The sequence below is a fragment of the Micropterus salmoides genome, unplaced genomic scaffold (genome assembly GCF_014851395.1).
Source record: "Micropterus salmoides isolate LMB-PRFRI ecotype aquatic unplaced genomic scaffold, ASM1485139v1 Ms_hic_scaffold_19, whole genome shotgun sequence".
In the NCBI taxonomy this organism is placed as follows: Eukaryota; Metazoa; Chordata; class Actinopteri; order Centrarchiformes; family Centrarchidae; genus Micropterus; species Micropterus salmoides.
This window is the reverse complement of record NW_024041039.1, coordinates 19,211,870-19,226,941: the sequence shown is the minus strand read 5'-3', so window position 1 is coordinate 19,226,941 and position 15,072 is coordinate 19,211,870. Positions and strand designations below refer to the sequence as shown.

General features: G+C 40.9%; 1 protein-coding gene across 6 annotated transcripts in view; it reads left to right on the top strand.

Moving 5' to 3' along the window:
* The window catches only part of eml5 (EMAP like 5), a 41,802-nt gene that overhangs the window by 21,882 nt on the left and 4,848 nt on the right, over nucleotides 1–15,072 (top strand). For 2 of the 6 annotated variants that reach the window (XR_005445617.1, XM_038728911.1), the window contains exons 12-33: nucleotides 1,232–1,338; nucleotides 1,441–1,559; nucleotides 1,695–1,881; nucleotides 2,075–2,180; nucleotides 2,609–2,702; nucleotides 5,262–5,362; nucleotides 5,477–5,670; nucleotides 6,089–6,200; nucleotides 6,381–6,508; nucleotides 7,224–7,365; nucleotides 7,458–7,610; nucleotides 8,835–8,966; nucleotides 9,098–9,186; nucleotides 10,764–10,940; nucleotides 11,087–11,288; nucleotides 11,377–11,503; nucleotides 11,776–11,790; nucleotides 12,677–12,685; nucleotides 13,262–13,340; nucleotides 13,646–13,775; nucleotides 14,483–14,581; nucleotides 14,993–15,013. Coding sequence is in view for 5 of the 6 variants with exons in the window: in XM_038728911.1 (XP_038584839.1) it covers nucleotides 1,232–1,338; nucleotides 1,441–1,559; nucleotides 1,695–1,881; nucleotides 2,075–2,180; nucleotides 2,609–2,702; nucleotides 5,262–5,362; nucleotides 5,477–5,670; nucleotides 6,089–6,200; nucleotides 6,381–6,508; nucleotides 7,224–7,365; nucleotides 7,458–7,610; nucleotides 8,835–8,966; nucleotides 9,098–9,186; nucleotides 10,764–10,940; nucleotides 11,087–11,288; nucleotides 11,377–11,503; nucleotides 11,776–11,790; nucleotides 12,677–12,685; nucleotides 13,262–13,340; nucleotides 13,646–13,775; nucleotides 14,483–14,581; nucleotides 14,993–15,013 (2,523 nt within the window). In the remaining variant the exon portion in view is untranslated. The remainder of the gene's footprint in view (nucleotides 1–1,231; nucleotides 1,339–1,440; nucleotides 1,560–1,694; nucleotides 1,882–2,074; nucleotides 2,181–2,608; nucleotides 2,703–5,261; nucleotides 5,363–5,476; nucleotides 5,671–6,088; nucleotides 6,201–6,380; nucleotides 6,509–7,223; nucleotides 7,366–7,457; nucleotides 7,611–8,834; nucleotides 8,967–9,097; nucleotides 9,187–10,763; nucleotides 10,941–11,086; nucleotides 11,289–11,376; nucleotides 11,504–11,775; nucleotides 11,791–12,676; nucleotides 12,686–13,261; nucleotides 13,341–13,645; nucleotides 13,776–14,482; nucleotides 14,582–14,992; nucleotides 15,014–15,072) is intronic. The other 4 variants (XM_038728915.1, XM_038728913.1, XM_038728912.1 and 1 more) reach the window with 4 other exon arrangements.

The following is a 15,072-nucleotide window of genomic DNA, read 5'->3' as shown; positions in this document are numbered from 1 at the left end:
GGGAGACGCTACATGTCACTCTCCACCAAGACCAAACGCTTCACAAACAGCTTTTTCCGTAGCTGCTTCATCCCACACCACCGACGTGGCCATTTTTCCAATGTATTTTGTATTGTTACACATTGTGATTGTCTATTTGCTGTTTGTATTGTATATACGTAAAGCAGAGCTTAAACAAATACTGTACGGAAAACAAATTCGACCGGCATTTGTGTGACTAATAAAACAATCTAATCTAATTAATCTAATCTAAAACAATCAACTCTAACTAGTATAGCTAGCCTGTCTCTTTCCAACGCTAACAACATCCACCTACCAGCACATCTAGAGCTAATTACTCAATACATTATATTTGTTGTTTCCCCCTGTTTCTGGTCTTTGTGATATTTTGGATATCCTTACTCATCGATCCTAGGCAGAGTCTGATTTTCAGTTTCCACAACAGACATAAAAGGGATATCAGTTTTATCACCTAACTCTTAGCAAGGAAGTGCATAAGGATGTTTCCCATGATTATCAGCTTATGTATCACTATCTATCTAAACGTCCACAATAACTGTGGTAATGGCAACCCAATTCAAGAAATAAAATATCACAGTACATTTCTTAGTTACCTATTAGGGGTTATGTGAATGTGACTGGCTGTTACATAACGTGCACCCATACTGCTCCCACCAGCCTCGTGAACTTGATGTGCTAAACCACCAGAGAGCAATATACTAGATTGTTCCCTTCTCGTACTTTCTTTCATGAGCAGCCATATCCGTAAAGCTCTGCAAAGGAACGGCCATCACGTTAATTAAGACAAATCCAATAAAAGTGAATGAAGCTTGGAACGTATAATTGCATTGTCATTCCCAAGTCATATTTTTTCCCAGAGACAGGCTGCAGCTGTGCTTTCTGAAATTAAAGCACATACTAACAGCCTTTCCTTTTAATTTTCCTAATGGATATGGTGAGTAGCTGCCCTTAGCTGCCAGTTTTTCTTATTGCTTTGTCTTGGCACGACTTTACTGTGCTGCATCAGCATTTTTATACATTTGTCACTGTGAAGCACGACTGCCTGATAGATAGGAGATGTCACAGTATTATTACATGATTAACCCTCACTTCTACTGAAACAAGATGCAGTTTTTTTTACTGTGTGTGTGCAGTGGGATTTTTGTCCGATTTAGAGACAGGGGAAGGGTTTCACTTGCAAGGTGTCATGCAACCTTGTTACTGCCTGCAGAGACCTTGGCAGACTCTAATAGTGAAGAGTCAGACTCTGATCAGTCAGACGTACCTGAAATGGACTCAGAAATCGAGCAGGAGACGCAGCTCACCTATCGACGACAGGTTTGTGATCATATCAAAGATGTTCCCCTTTTAAACACGTCTCCCTGAACATTATTTGTCGTTAAACTAAATAAAGGCACACGCTGTTCTACATGTGTCCAGGTTTATAAAGAAGATCTACCTCAGCTCAAAGAGCAGTGCAAAGAGAAGCATCGAGCGACAGCCATGAAGAAGAGAGAGCGAGCACCGGGAAGCGGAGTGAAGCTGCACTTCATTCACGGGTAGGCTTACTCTATAGCATCAGAATTGAAAAACTGTGGAAAGCCTCATATTGTAAGATGAACTTCAAGTAGCCAAGCTTTTCAAAATTGGAGATGTTGCACTTTGTATAAGCTAATCTGTTTGTTTGTTTGCAGCTACAGGGGTTATGATTGCAGGAGCAACCTGTTCTACACCCAAACTGGGGAGATAGTCTACCATGTAGCTGCCATTGGGGTTGTGTACAACAGACAGCAGAATACCCAACGTTTCTACATGGGCCATGATGATGACATCCTCTGTCTGGCTATCCACCCCCTGAAGGACTTTGTAGCGACAGGCCAGGTAGCTGCCACCACTAAAATATAATTTCTATTATATTTAAAAAATATATTTTTTTGTGTTTTGTTTATGGCTTATCAGAGATTAGCTGAGAGATGCTGGAGATTCTTTGCCATAATAGACGCAAAATTCTCATGAGTAAATGGGTTGAATTAAGTAGACTGTATACATAATTTAAATATTTTTGTCCATCCAGGTTGGCAGAGATTCCTCCATCCACATCTGGGACACAGAAACATTAAAACCCATGTCCGTGTTGAAGGGTTTCCACCAGCTCGGAGTGTGTGCTCTGGACTTTTCTGGTAAACATCTATTTTTTCAGACTGCTTTTAGTTCTCCTCCTCCAGACAGACTCCTTCATTTATATTCACAAATCCTTCCAGACACCCTGCTTTCACGTGGGGGAACAAAAAACTTCTTTCACACATAAAAGAAACGGGTAAATTCACAAGACACCAATTTACAAGCAACACAGAAAAAACTATTTCTGCTGTCCCTTTTTCAGAACAGTCTGGCAGCATCAAGGTAGCACTGTTCATCTCTCTTCCTTTAATTGGCCCCAGACAGAGACAACGCTGTGATCTGTATGTCAGTGTCAGGGAATCACCTGCCGTAGATCAAACCTACCAGGCTGCTTTCATGTTGCTAACAAGAGCCAAACTTCACTGATCCAAAGCAGGAGCTGGCTCTGTCTGTGCTGTACTGAATGATTTTGGTTTCCTCTCCACAGCGGATGGCAAACGTCTGGCCTCGGTGGGCCTGGACGACAATCACACTATTGTGCTTTGGGACTGGAGGAAAGGGGACAAGCTCTCTGCCATGCGGTTAGTAAGTTTTATTAGAGCCGCTGGTTGGCCTTTGAGCTGGCAGCATTTGCTGTCACCACATCCTGAAAGCTATCACTAACGTTCCTTTTAATTTTAAAGATTGTTTTAGCGCTTTTAGGTTAAAAACAGACATTTATGGATGAGGGTTAAATTGAAGCCACTTTGCTATGCAGGGCTGACAGTGTGATTGATGGAGGAGAGGAAATAAGGGGAATTACCTTTTAGATTGCAAGGCTGCCCCACTGCAGCACTTAACCCTGCCAGAGTCTGAACATTTCAGTGAGTCTGCCCCATGGCCCCTTCTGTAAATCCATAATTAGTTAAACCTGATGGCTCAAACTAATTGGACCACAAAGACTAAATATAAATTTACATCTTAAAAGACCATTAAAGATAAAGAAAGACTTCCTCTAGGAGTGACATAATCCTGAGCTCAAGTATGACAATGATGCAAATGATCACTGTGTACATTGGATGTAAACGATACATGCGACCAGATATGGGGCACACACACCGGGCTTGTGTATTTGATGCAAGTGGTTTATCTTACCCGACCTGCATTATGAATTGCTGCAAAGCATGAGAGGTGTTCATTTGTTCTGCACATCATGTGGGATTTTCAATTTCACAGCAGGTAAAATTATATAACCCAGAAACCAGAGGGAACCAGAGGTATCTAACTGAAAACATCCGCATCCCAAAATATCTTTGCTTTTTCTTTGTTACTCGCCCTACTTGATGTTCATATTTAGTATCTACTCCATTGAAATTCCCCCTGGCTAGTTTGGAGCAGTGCATTGCGCGTTGCTCTCCTGCGTTTTGTGTGCCAAGCTCTCACTGCAGATCAGGGACAGCTTGGAGCTGCACTAATCTCCTTTGCAGACCCTGGTGGGCAGTGCATTGAGGCAGGCAGAGGGAAATGGGGCCTGACAGAGCCTAGCTTGTGCACCGTCACTGTCTAGTCTTCAGCTGGGAGAGGAGGAGTGGGTGTCAGAGGGGGGAGGCGTGAAGGGCTGGAAGATGTATATATGTATATAACATATCCTTGAGATTGGCAAGGAAGGGCTAAACTAATGTAAGAGACAAAGAGGGAGAAGAAAGTGATTTTTCTTTAGCTTCACTGAGGCTGAGAGTAATGCAGCAGCACTAAGGGCAGCTATTAGAGAACTTAAAAGTTTCTGGTACCGTCTATCTCATCAGACAGGACCATCGACTGATCCTCAATGTTTATATTGTGCAATGCAATCAGAGGACAACGCAAAATTTTTTTCTGTCTCTAGTGCATTTATAATGCTTGTTAGGGAGCCTAAAGGGAGTCATAGCTGAATACTACTAGTCCCTCTAGTGCCACAATCAGTTCATTATTTAAAAAATATTATTGTATTGTGTTTTTAACAAGCAAAACACAGCTCTCTAAAAACAGTTTGGCAGGTTAGTCAGACATGGAAATCAACAAAAGGTTTTGGTTTGTGTTTATTTATGGTACGTGTGCACTAAAGTGCCAGTTTATTAGGTTTGCCTGTAACATAGTGTAACAGAGTATGTTGTTGCATCCCATCAGAGACAGTCCTATATGGTGCATTTTCAGATTCTGCACACCAGCACTGAATTTGGACATTATTGACCTCATTATGTTATGTCTGTTCATTTGCACTTTTGGCCATTCTCCCTTGACGTATCTGAACCACAAGCTGCTGACTCCCTCACCACTGGTAGTTCTTTGCATTTTGCACCGTTCTTACTCATCCTTGTGTCAGCAGGGTATGAAAAGGCCCACACCATGCACTTAGTGAGACGATAAAAAACGTATATACAGTACAATACAACTACACAACACAGAAAAGGTTTTAACCATATCAACTAGGGGGAGAAAAATAAAATAAAATGTATAAAGTGCAAATAACAAATGAATAAAAACTAAGTACATAATTAAACAACAAATTAAAGACAGAAGAAATAATTAATTAATCCCTGTTAATACGCAAGTTGGTCTGCAAATGTTCTTTCCCCAAAAGTGGGAAGAAGCAAACTAATAAATTGTTTTGTAGTACAGTAGGTATCTTTATCAGTCTAAAATGTAACACATCAATCTGAGTTCAGTCAAACATTTTTTTTTATAACAATAATTCAGTGCTCTCGCTATCGTATCTTTGAGATGGTTTTATTATTTGTTTTTTTAATGTTTTTTTTAATTTATGCATTCAGAAACATTTTTGATACTCCAATCCTTGCAATTCAGTTTGGTTCTGAACACACAGGAACACAGAGTATGGCATATTTCTACATTTCTTTGCCATGATTGAAAAGCCTCAGTGTAGACTGCTTTATGCACTCGGCCCTTGAATAATTGCTTACAGCTACAGTGGATTCATTCTTTTTATATTTCAAGTTCAAATTTAATTCTCATTCCAACTCAAAAAAGTATGATGAAGTTTAATTTAGTTTCTCTCAAGACCAAGCATTAGAATAGGTGAAACATAAAAAAACATCTGAAGCTTGTGGATGCATCAAAGAATTTACAAATGCATATTTTGTGATGTAAAAATTGTCTTTCAGAGGAAGCAAGGACAAGATATTTGTTGTCAAAATAAATCCCTACCTTCCAGACAAGCTCATCACAGCTGGTGTGAAACATATGAAGTTTTGGCATAAGGCTGGTAAGATCCGTAGATTTTATTTTTTACTCTTTATTGAATAGCAGAGACTCTAACAAGCAAAACTCTGGCTTACCTGTGACACATCTTACTGTGAGTTGTCTGTTTCTCTTTCAGGTGGTGGTCTAATTGGGCGCAAGGGGAACATGGGGAAGACGGAGACTATGATGTGTGCCGTGTACGGCTGGTCGGAGGAGATGGTGTTTTCAGGCACATGTACGGGGGACATTTGCATCTGGAGGGACATGTTCCTGATGAAGACTGTCAAGGCTCATGATGGCCCTGTATTCACTGTGCACGCTCTAGAAAAGGTACCACAGGGAAAAGGCTCTTTCACTGACCAGTGAGAACTTTTTTTAAATATCCTTAAAATATCTGAATTCCTATCTCACTCTCTTTTTAGTTGCATCTATGGAAGTGGACAATATGGACAAAAGTTTATATGTGATGGCCATCCAGACTGTTCAAGCAGTTATAAGCAGCAACAGTTATAAATAATCAATGATGTGCATCACATTAAACTACGGTTATGGAAAGCATTTTTTAGGTGACAGACATTATAAATCATGCAAACTTTATATTATTATATCATGATTTTATTGCATCAGAATAAACTAAATGATGAAGTTAGATGAGAAGTATATTTTTCAATCTGTCTCCCTTTTTGTCTGGCTATCTCTTTTAGCATATCATTGCAGGGTTAAATGTGCCAATATATTGTCCCCGCAGGGATTTGTGACTGGAGGAAAGGACGGAATAGTTGCTCTGTGGGACGACACCTTCGAAAGATGCCTCAAGACCTATGCCATCAAGAGAGCAGTCCTAGCGCCAGGCTCTAAAGGTAAAACATTGTCCTCCACTGTCCTTGGATCACTCTTTCTAGTTCCAGATATGTAATACATCCATCCAATGCAAATCCATTATAAACATTCAATGCTTTTAGCTGAAATTAAGTTTGTTTTCTTTGTCCTGGTTAGAGCTAAGATTTCTGACTTTATGCTCTAATTCACTGACTCTACAGGGTTGCTTTTGGAGGACAACCCCTCCATACGTGCCATATCTCTGGGCCATGGCCACATCCTGGTTGGGACCAAAAACGGAGAAATCCTGGAGGTGGACAAGAGTGGCCCCATCACGCTGCTGGTCCAGGTAAGATGCAGATCAAAACTAAGGGCTAAACAAAAGTATTCACATATCTAACAATATACAGCACATCAGATTCCCAGATAGGGTATTCATGAGGAGGCTACTTGTAGTTGTTTCTCATTACGATGTCTGTGAGGGAATTTATTCCGAGTTAGTAAAGATTAAAAAGTTGAAGATGCACTGGATGACTGGCTGACATCTTAGTTAGTGTCTTCTCAGCCTTGTGGTTGTCAAAGTGTCATTTACATTGTAATGGAGTAGCAGGGCTGTTGTGAAACATGGTGGTGTATTCAGGGGTACTCTAAGGATTATATTAAAATTCAAATTTATTAAGTTGGAGTATCATTTAATGCACCAACAACAAGGTGAAATCTTCTGTAAATGAACAGAAAGCAGTGGCTATCTGGATGATACAAATTTGATATAGAAACTCCAACACGATGGCTATAAACAGAGATTAATGGTGTTGAATGGGAGATTCTTAATTTAGTTAAGTGTCCAGCAGTGTCTTCCAGGTTCCCTTGATTGAAGACAGACAAAGTGAATACAATTGATTGCCTTTTTCAAATGCATTAAAATATACGCGCATTTTGATGGACGGGATCAATTGATGAGAGAAACAAAGCTGTCCTCAGTATATGGACATAATGACAGAAATCGCATTGAGGGCAGATAAATAAAGAGATTTAACTAACAATGCCATTGTATGTGTCTGCAGGGTCACATGGAGGGTGAAGTGTGGGGCCTGGCCACTCATCCCCATCTTCCTCTTTGTGCCACCGTCAGCGATGACAGAACCCTGCGCATATGGGACCTCTCGCCCAGCCACTGCATGTTGGCTGTACGCAAGCTCAGAAAGGGTGAGTCACTGCTCAGACATAACAGATGAGTGTATTTTCTGAGAGGAAGTGCGCTGGTCCCAGGGCTTTATCAGACACGTTACCCTCCACAGGCGGTCGTTGCTGCTGCTTCTCCCCTGATGGCAAAGCGTTGGCAGTGGGTCTGAATGACGGCAGCTTCCTCATTGTGAACGCAGACACCCTGGAGGACCTGGTGTCCTTCCACCACCGCAAGGACAGTATCTCTGATATCAGATTCTCTCCAGGTCTGTGGTTCACCTCCATATTTCTTTACCCTTACAATAACTCCCCTCAAATCCTTGTCTGAGAAGTAAATAGGCCTCTAAAATCTATGCCCCCAGAGCATTTTAGTTTATTTAGGATGCTGTGCAGAAGTTCAGCAGGTGTGCATATTTCCCTTCCCACTGTGAGTTGGGGAGATATTGCTACAGGCCTGACCCAAATTAATGGCTTTCTGTATTAGGGCCAGGTAGAGAGACAGCAAGAGCAGAATGGGACGCAGTAGGGGCAGACAAAGTGAGAGCAAGAAACTAAACTGTCTTTCCCCTGGACACTTAACCTTAATCCACAATGCAAAGGATCCTGTTTCTCAACCCAACACCATGAGATGAGTGCCATCATCTTAGAGTAGAAGTCACTGTACTGAGCACTGTAATGCTGAGCCGGAAATGGATTTTGGTTTGGTTAACATAATGAACCAAAGAGAACTCTTATTTAATAGGTCAGTAATGACAGCTTCCCCTCATGAAAAAATGAGGGGAATGTTGAATGCAGAAAAGTAAGAAGAATTAATGAGCTCAATATGTGCCTAAATACAGGCACTTCAGTCAGACATTGCAATTCACAATGTTTTCAATGTTCTTTATACCATTAAGTGCCTGTATTTAGGCTGTACTTGTGACAATGTTAACAGTAACAATGCTAACATTTGGATGTTTACCAGGTAATGCTTACCATGTACTCTATCTTAGTTTAGCATGTTAGCATGCAAACACTTGCACAATACAGCTGAGGCTGCTGTCATTAGTTTTGAAGGTATTTTGTCATTTAGTAATGGGACACATTACATTTTAGACCGGATGGTGCCGCTAGAAAGGTTAAGAGATCACCAAAGTTATTACAATTTATCCTAACAGGGAAATAAATGTTGTTAAGGCAAAACTCAAAGCCACAAATGTGAACCTCATGGTGGCACTAGAGGAAAAGCAAGTGGCTCTTCAAAATCATTAGGATACAACATATGAGTCACAACAACACATCTGTACTAGATTTTATGGCAATGCAATTTATGCAATAATTGTTGACATTATTAAGATATGATTTTTCAGCCTGGAATAAACTGGGAGACCAAACTACCAACCGACCTGACATTGCTATCTGTTGAGACAGGCTGCAAGCATGACAAAAAATACACAGTTCTGTTGATATTTTGTGTGAACCTGTTACTTCTCTCTCTTTTGTTTGCTCAGGTGCTGGGAAGTACCTTGCAGTAGCATCAGGGGACACATTTGTGGATATTTACAATGTAATGAGCAGTAAACGAGTTGGCGTGTGCAAAGGATGCCTCAACTACATTACCCATCTGGACTGGGACAAGAGAGGTAAATATGCTTCCTTAAATACTATTATCTCAGTAAATCCATGAAAACGATTGCTTAAGCACCAATTATGGATTCAAAATCTGTTAAAAAACAGTTAAGCACCATGGCCCGCTGGCCTTTCTCATTCACAGGAAAACTACTCCAAGTCAACACAGGTGCTAAAGAGCAGTTTTTTTTTGAGGCTCCTCGCGGCAAGAGGCAGACCATCCCGGCTACAGAGGTAAGCAGGGAGCGAAGGTGCAGCAGCAGCCGTGGGTTATGGTGCTGTTGGCCCACTTTTCCCTTCGGGATCAGAGCAGGCTCGGGGAAGGGCAATGAAGCATGAACACGGCCCACTTTTCAACAGTATGATTCTAATTTTGGCAGTGGAAGTGGGATAGTGTCTAGGGCCCCTTTTAATACAGCGCTACGTTCAGACACCTTGCAAGGCATACAGCCGAGGGAAAAATTAAGAACATAAGGGTCAGAGATGATAGATGCTGCTGCTTGGTGGTGTCTCGCTGGAACCTCAGATGTCCTCTCCAACCTTTGCTCCTTCGTCTCACCTCATCATGATGCATGACTCTTTCCTCTGTCCCTCCCATTAACTCTTCTCTTGTGCACTTGATCACAGGATCATTTTTGACAGGCCGAGACAGTGGGCTGGCCTATCTGGTTCTTCCCTTAGTTGTTTTATGTTGTATTTGTTAAATGGACAACTTTCTGTGATGGTTAAATCTGCTGTTTTGGAGTGCCTCAAGGGTCTGTTCTTGGTCACATTTTATTCACTATTTATTTGCTCCAGTTGGGCCTTATGTGCGTCTTTTAAATATATCTTTTCACTTTTATGCTGATGATATTCAGCTTTACTTGTACGTTTAATGTTGCAATATCAGTTAACTAACTAAACTGAACTTCCTCAGTTTTAATTAGGATAACACAGAGAGTATTATTATTGGCACTGAGACTGATCAAATGACCCAGCAGCAGTCTCTGGGACAATTTTAAAGGAATAGTTTGACATTTTGGGATATTTTCTTTCTTACTGATAGTTAGATGAGAAACCACTTTCATGTCTGTATAGTAAATACGAAGCTGGAACCAGCAGCTAGTTAGCTTAGCTTAGCACATAGACAGGGAACAGGAAGAGCTAGTGCTGATAGCTGTGTTTTGTTGGGACCACTGGACAGAGCCAGGCAAGTTGTTTCCCTGTTTCCAGTCTTTGTATTTAACAGACAGATGTGAGACGTGAGAGTTGTATCAGAATCCTCATTGAAATTTCAACAAGAAAGTGAATAAATGCATTTGCCAAAATGCCAAACTATTCCTTTAACCTCAATTGTCAAGCAGTACACAAGCAATTTCGGTGCCACATTTGACTCATACCTGGATTTTACTGTTCCTATAAATAAACTGGCGCAATTATGTTTTTTTCCAATTAAGGAATATCTAAGGTCCAGAGAAATGAATCCATGCCTTTGTGTCTTCAAGGCTAGATTAATGGAATTCATTATAGTCTTGCCTCAGCCTGAGTTCTAGCTTGCCTGCAGATGGTTCAAAATACGGCAGCCGGTCTTCCTATGAAGCCTAGAGTAGAGAGCACATTACTCCAGTGTTGGCTGTCTACATGGATGCCTGTAGATTTCATATTTTAAAACATTTTAGTTATTACCTATCAGGCTCTTCATTTCTGAATTTTTGTGTTTTATTTTGTTATTCTTGTGTGTGTTACTATCCTGCCTGTTTTGATAGTTAATGCTTTCGTTGTGAAGTAAAATAAATGCGCTAAATAAATTAACATTTACTCACTTGGTTAAGGTGGAGAAGATTGACTGGAGCACGTGGACGTGTGTCCTGGGAACGTATGTTGAGGGAATCTGGCCTTTGGTCAGTGAGGTCACTGAGGTCACCGCTGCCTGCCTTAGTAATGACAGGAAGGTGCTAGCAACAGGAGATGACTTAGGATACGTCAAGCTCTTCAGATACCCTGTCAAGGTAAGACAATGCATCAGTCTTTTTCTTATCTGGTTTGAATGTCTCATTCCTTACTGTTAGGCTTATATTTAAGGTTCATGCAAATGTTATGTTAATTTCTGTGTTTTAATGTCACGTGTTAAACTATTGTTGTCCCTCTCCCCCAGGGGAAGTATGCAAAGTTCAAACGCTATGTGGCCCACAGCACACATGTTACCAATGTGCGATGGACCCATGATGACAGCCTCCTGGTTACGGTTGGTGGGGGCGACACGTGCCTCATGATCTGGGCCCATGAGCCCGAGGGCCACCGGGAATTCAAACAGTGTGACAGTGAGGAGTCGGACATCGAGAGTGAGGATGATGGAGGTGAAAGATTTGTATCTTTTCAGGTTTTTTATTCATCGAATGTTTCCATTGCTAAAGCGAAATCTGTGAATTTTCTTTCCTTTACAAGGTTATGACAGTGATGTGACGAGGGAGAATGAGATCAACTACACCATCAAGGCCTTATCGACCAACATGCGACCCATGACGGGTGTGAAACCACACCTGCAGCTGAAAGAACCCTCTGTGGACGAAAGGTATTGCTCTGCTGATGCTCAGAAGGATGCCCCATGAGCAGTCACAAAATAACGTTTAGGAATGTCTGCTTGTCATAGAACAAAAAATAAGGCTTCGTTGTCCAGATGAAGCCAAGTCTGCCTTCTTCAGTCAACATCTTTTCTTTTCCTGCCTGAAAATCCTGCCCTGCCCCTGCCCTTTTGAAATAACTCAGCCTTTTCTGCTCTTCTTCTTTCCTTTAATGGCTGTCCATCTGTCATTATCCTGCTTCGCTCTTTAATGCAACTCGAAGACAAGGGGTGGTCAGGTAAGCTTTGGTGTTCATGTATGTTCATTTTGGACAAAAGGTTAAGCTGTTGGCATGGTTGTAATATTTTTAATTCCAGAGAAAAGGTAAACAGCCTCTCTGACTAAACCGTGTTGTTTTAATCTGTGGGCTACATTAGGGAGAATGTATCACATGGTCACCCTGTCGCCTTCATAAAGAGCAAACTATACAAACTATACAAATAAAATGAAGGCATACGATACGAGACGATAGTATCAAGAAGTGCCTTTCACTCTTGATAGTCATCTCATGAAGTTTTGTTTTTCTTCATACAGAAATTATTTTGGGTGCTAATTATCTTGCTAATGAGCTGATTTTCTGAACGCCAATTCAATTAGAGCTTGAATTTAATTTACTTTTGTGTCAAATAGTCAGCAGAACAAATCTGAATGGGTTGCACAAGAAGTGTTATTAATAGTCGGTGACTTGGAAATGGAATGATTAAAGTGGATTAACTTCACACATCAAAACCAGAAGGATTATTAGAAACATACACATTTCAAGATACAAGTCTTTTTAATGGAAATATTGTTTTTGTAGGTGGTCTTAAACAGTTAATTATCAAACTTCCCATCATCATAATCCATCTCTAAGTGGGTCCCAGGCTTTGGGTGCATCAGGTTTACTGATTTCCAGATTAGTTTCTCTGACAAAGATGCAAGCATCCACCCAGCATCTTTCGGGCCGCAGTTGTCATGGAAATGGACTTTAGTTGTCATGGTTACACAATGCCCTGACTCCTGTATTTTATGTCCTCAGCGGCTGAGGTGTTGTGTTTTGTGTGTATGTGTGCCTGGGCATTAGTGAACGCTGTGAGAAACCTTTTCTAATTATTACTTTCTTCTTTGTAATTGCTGCCCCGAAGAGGGTCAAGGTAAGCCACCTACTTTCTGCTTTTATTACTTTGTAGAGCACATACACAGGTTTTGGCCTCGTTTCAATATTTGTAGATTAAATATGAAGCGAGTGGTCTCCTGGTGTCCGTCTTTTAGACTCCATACAGTCTTTTCAGTTTATTTAATAGTTTCATACAATTGAGTTTTAAATATGCACTTTAAAAGTCTTTCAAATTAATCAGAGAAAACTGTTTAGCTGATTTAATGAGTGAAAAGGACTTTTAAATTCACTGTCTGGTTGTATTTCAAACAGAATACAGAGAACTGCATTTTTCAGCCACAAATCCAGACATACATTATATTTAATTAGTTATGTCTCTGATGAAATCTCGTCCTTTCATTGCTTTGCTGGTAATACGAACTCTGTAGTGTACACACATGGATTTTCCTTTCTGTTGAGATAACACATTTCAGCAGATATTCATGACCTTTTTCTATGCAACAGTCAGAATAGTAAACAGTGTAATATAATCATTATTGTCATCATCATGTCATTATCATCAGCATGATAAGCAGCTCCGCGGCAGCCCTCTTATCCCAGCTGTCTGTTTCAGGCCTCCTGTCAGCAGGGCGCTGCCACAGCCGGAGAAGCTGCAGACCAACAATGTTGGCAAAAAGAAGAGACCCATTGAGGTAAGAAAGGCCACACATCCTTACCAAAACACGGCAAACTGATAGATGTAAAGAGATGAATAACCTTATGTAAACAGAAGGAGTCTCTGTCAGCGCAGCAAAAGATTCAAAATGCCAGTTTCTACTGTGATTATTTCAGCTGAAGAAGCTGTGTGCTCGTATTCTGTCCAGAAAGATCCTCTGGGGAGGATGCTGTAATCGAATAACGACGTGCTACTTCAGCCGGCAGCTGGCTCTGAACATCTTAGTTGTCATGGCGTTGACCTTTTTGACTTTCTGCCGTTCTTTTTCTGACTCTCCCGCAGGACCTGGGGTTGGAGCTGGTGTTTGGTTACCGTGGCAATGACTGCCGTAATAACGTGCACTACCTGAACGAGGGGGCAGACATCATCTACCACACGGCCTCAGTCGGCATTGTGCTCAACTTGACAACCTGTAAGTGTTGAGATTATTTCTTAGGTGTCTTAATTGATGTAACAGGGAAAGATTAGACAGGTCTAGCTTAGAGTAATTTAGCTGACCCATAAGTGTTTGACATTATAGCTTTAGGTATTTCTCACACGTACTTGTCCTCATCAGGAAGACAGCAATAGACTGATTAGCTAGAGACAGTAGCTCAGATGTCAGGCTAGCAGATATCAGTGTTCTCTGGGAATCTTACAAGGTTGAGTTCTACAAGAATGTTTACAAGAACTCACAGATTAGAGTACAACTCTTGGATAGTGAGAGATTCCAATATGATGAAGCATTGGAGCCTAAACATCAGATAGATTAGTTGTTCTAGGTGAAAGGTGACCTAATAGAGAAACCTACAGCCACTAGGGGGAAGACAGAAACGGGAAAAAAGGGACCACAAGATGTTATCCTTCAGATTTGGTGTTGGCATTTGATGTGTTCACATGTTGTATGCTGGCACTGTGTCTCCTCGGCCGGGCTCAATAAACCATGCTATGTTAAGTCTTCATCAGTCTCCGAAACTTCTTCATACTTGAACCAATCATTTCAACAGTAAGCAGACAGAGCACAGTCTAGCAGATACTCAGAGACAGTGTTACTGTTTACTACCTGAAAAGCAAATGTAACATGTATGTGTTTCATCTTGTGTGTGTATGTGTGTGTGGGTTGGGTGTGTTTTCTTACAGCCTGCCAAAGTTTCTATGTAGAACACAGTGACGACATTCTGTGCCTGACAATCAATCAACATCCCAAATTCCCCAACGTGGTGGCAACTGGCCAAGTAGGTATGTTTGGGAGAAGTTGACCTCCTGTGTCACCAGCCGTCTCATTTTTCTTCCCTGTATCCTGTGTTGTGCATTGTACAGGCAGGTGGATTATTGTACATGACATGTCATTCTCTTCCTACGAGCCCATCTGAACTATAAAGCAACTAATGACCCCGTTTAAGGAATAGTTGTGGGATTGTCATATATGCGGCACATCTCACAGACAGACACACGTAAACAAAGCAATTGAATGACAGAGGATTTGTGATAGCAAAATATAATTATATTTAATGTAATTGTACTTAATTTTCTGTAAATTACCTTAATATTTTGAAAGTAAAAGGTTTTGTCAATAGCAGATACCACTAAAAAAACAATAATAATAATATTGTTGTCTCCGTCAATCAATCAGACTTTCCTTCTTTTCAGGTGATACTGGTGACATGTCGGGTAAGTACATTTTACAATGATTCTTTATGTAAAGCAGGAAACATGGTGTTAATAACTAT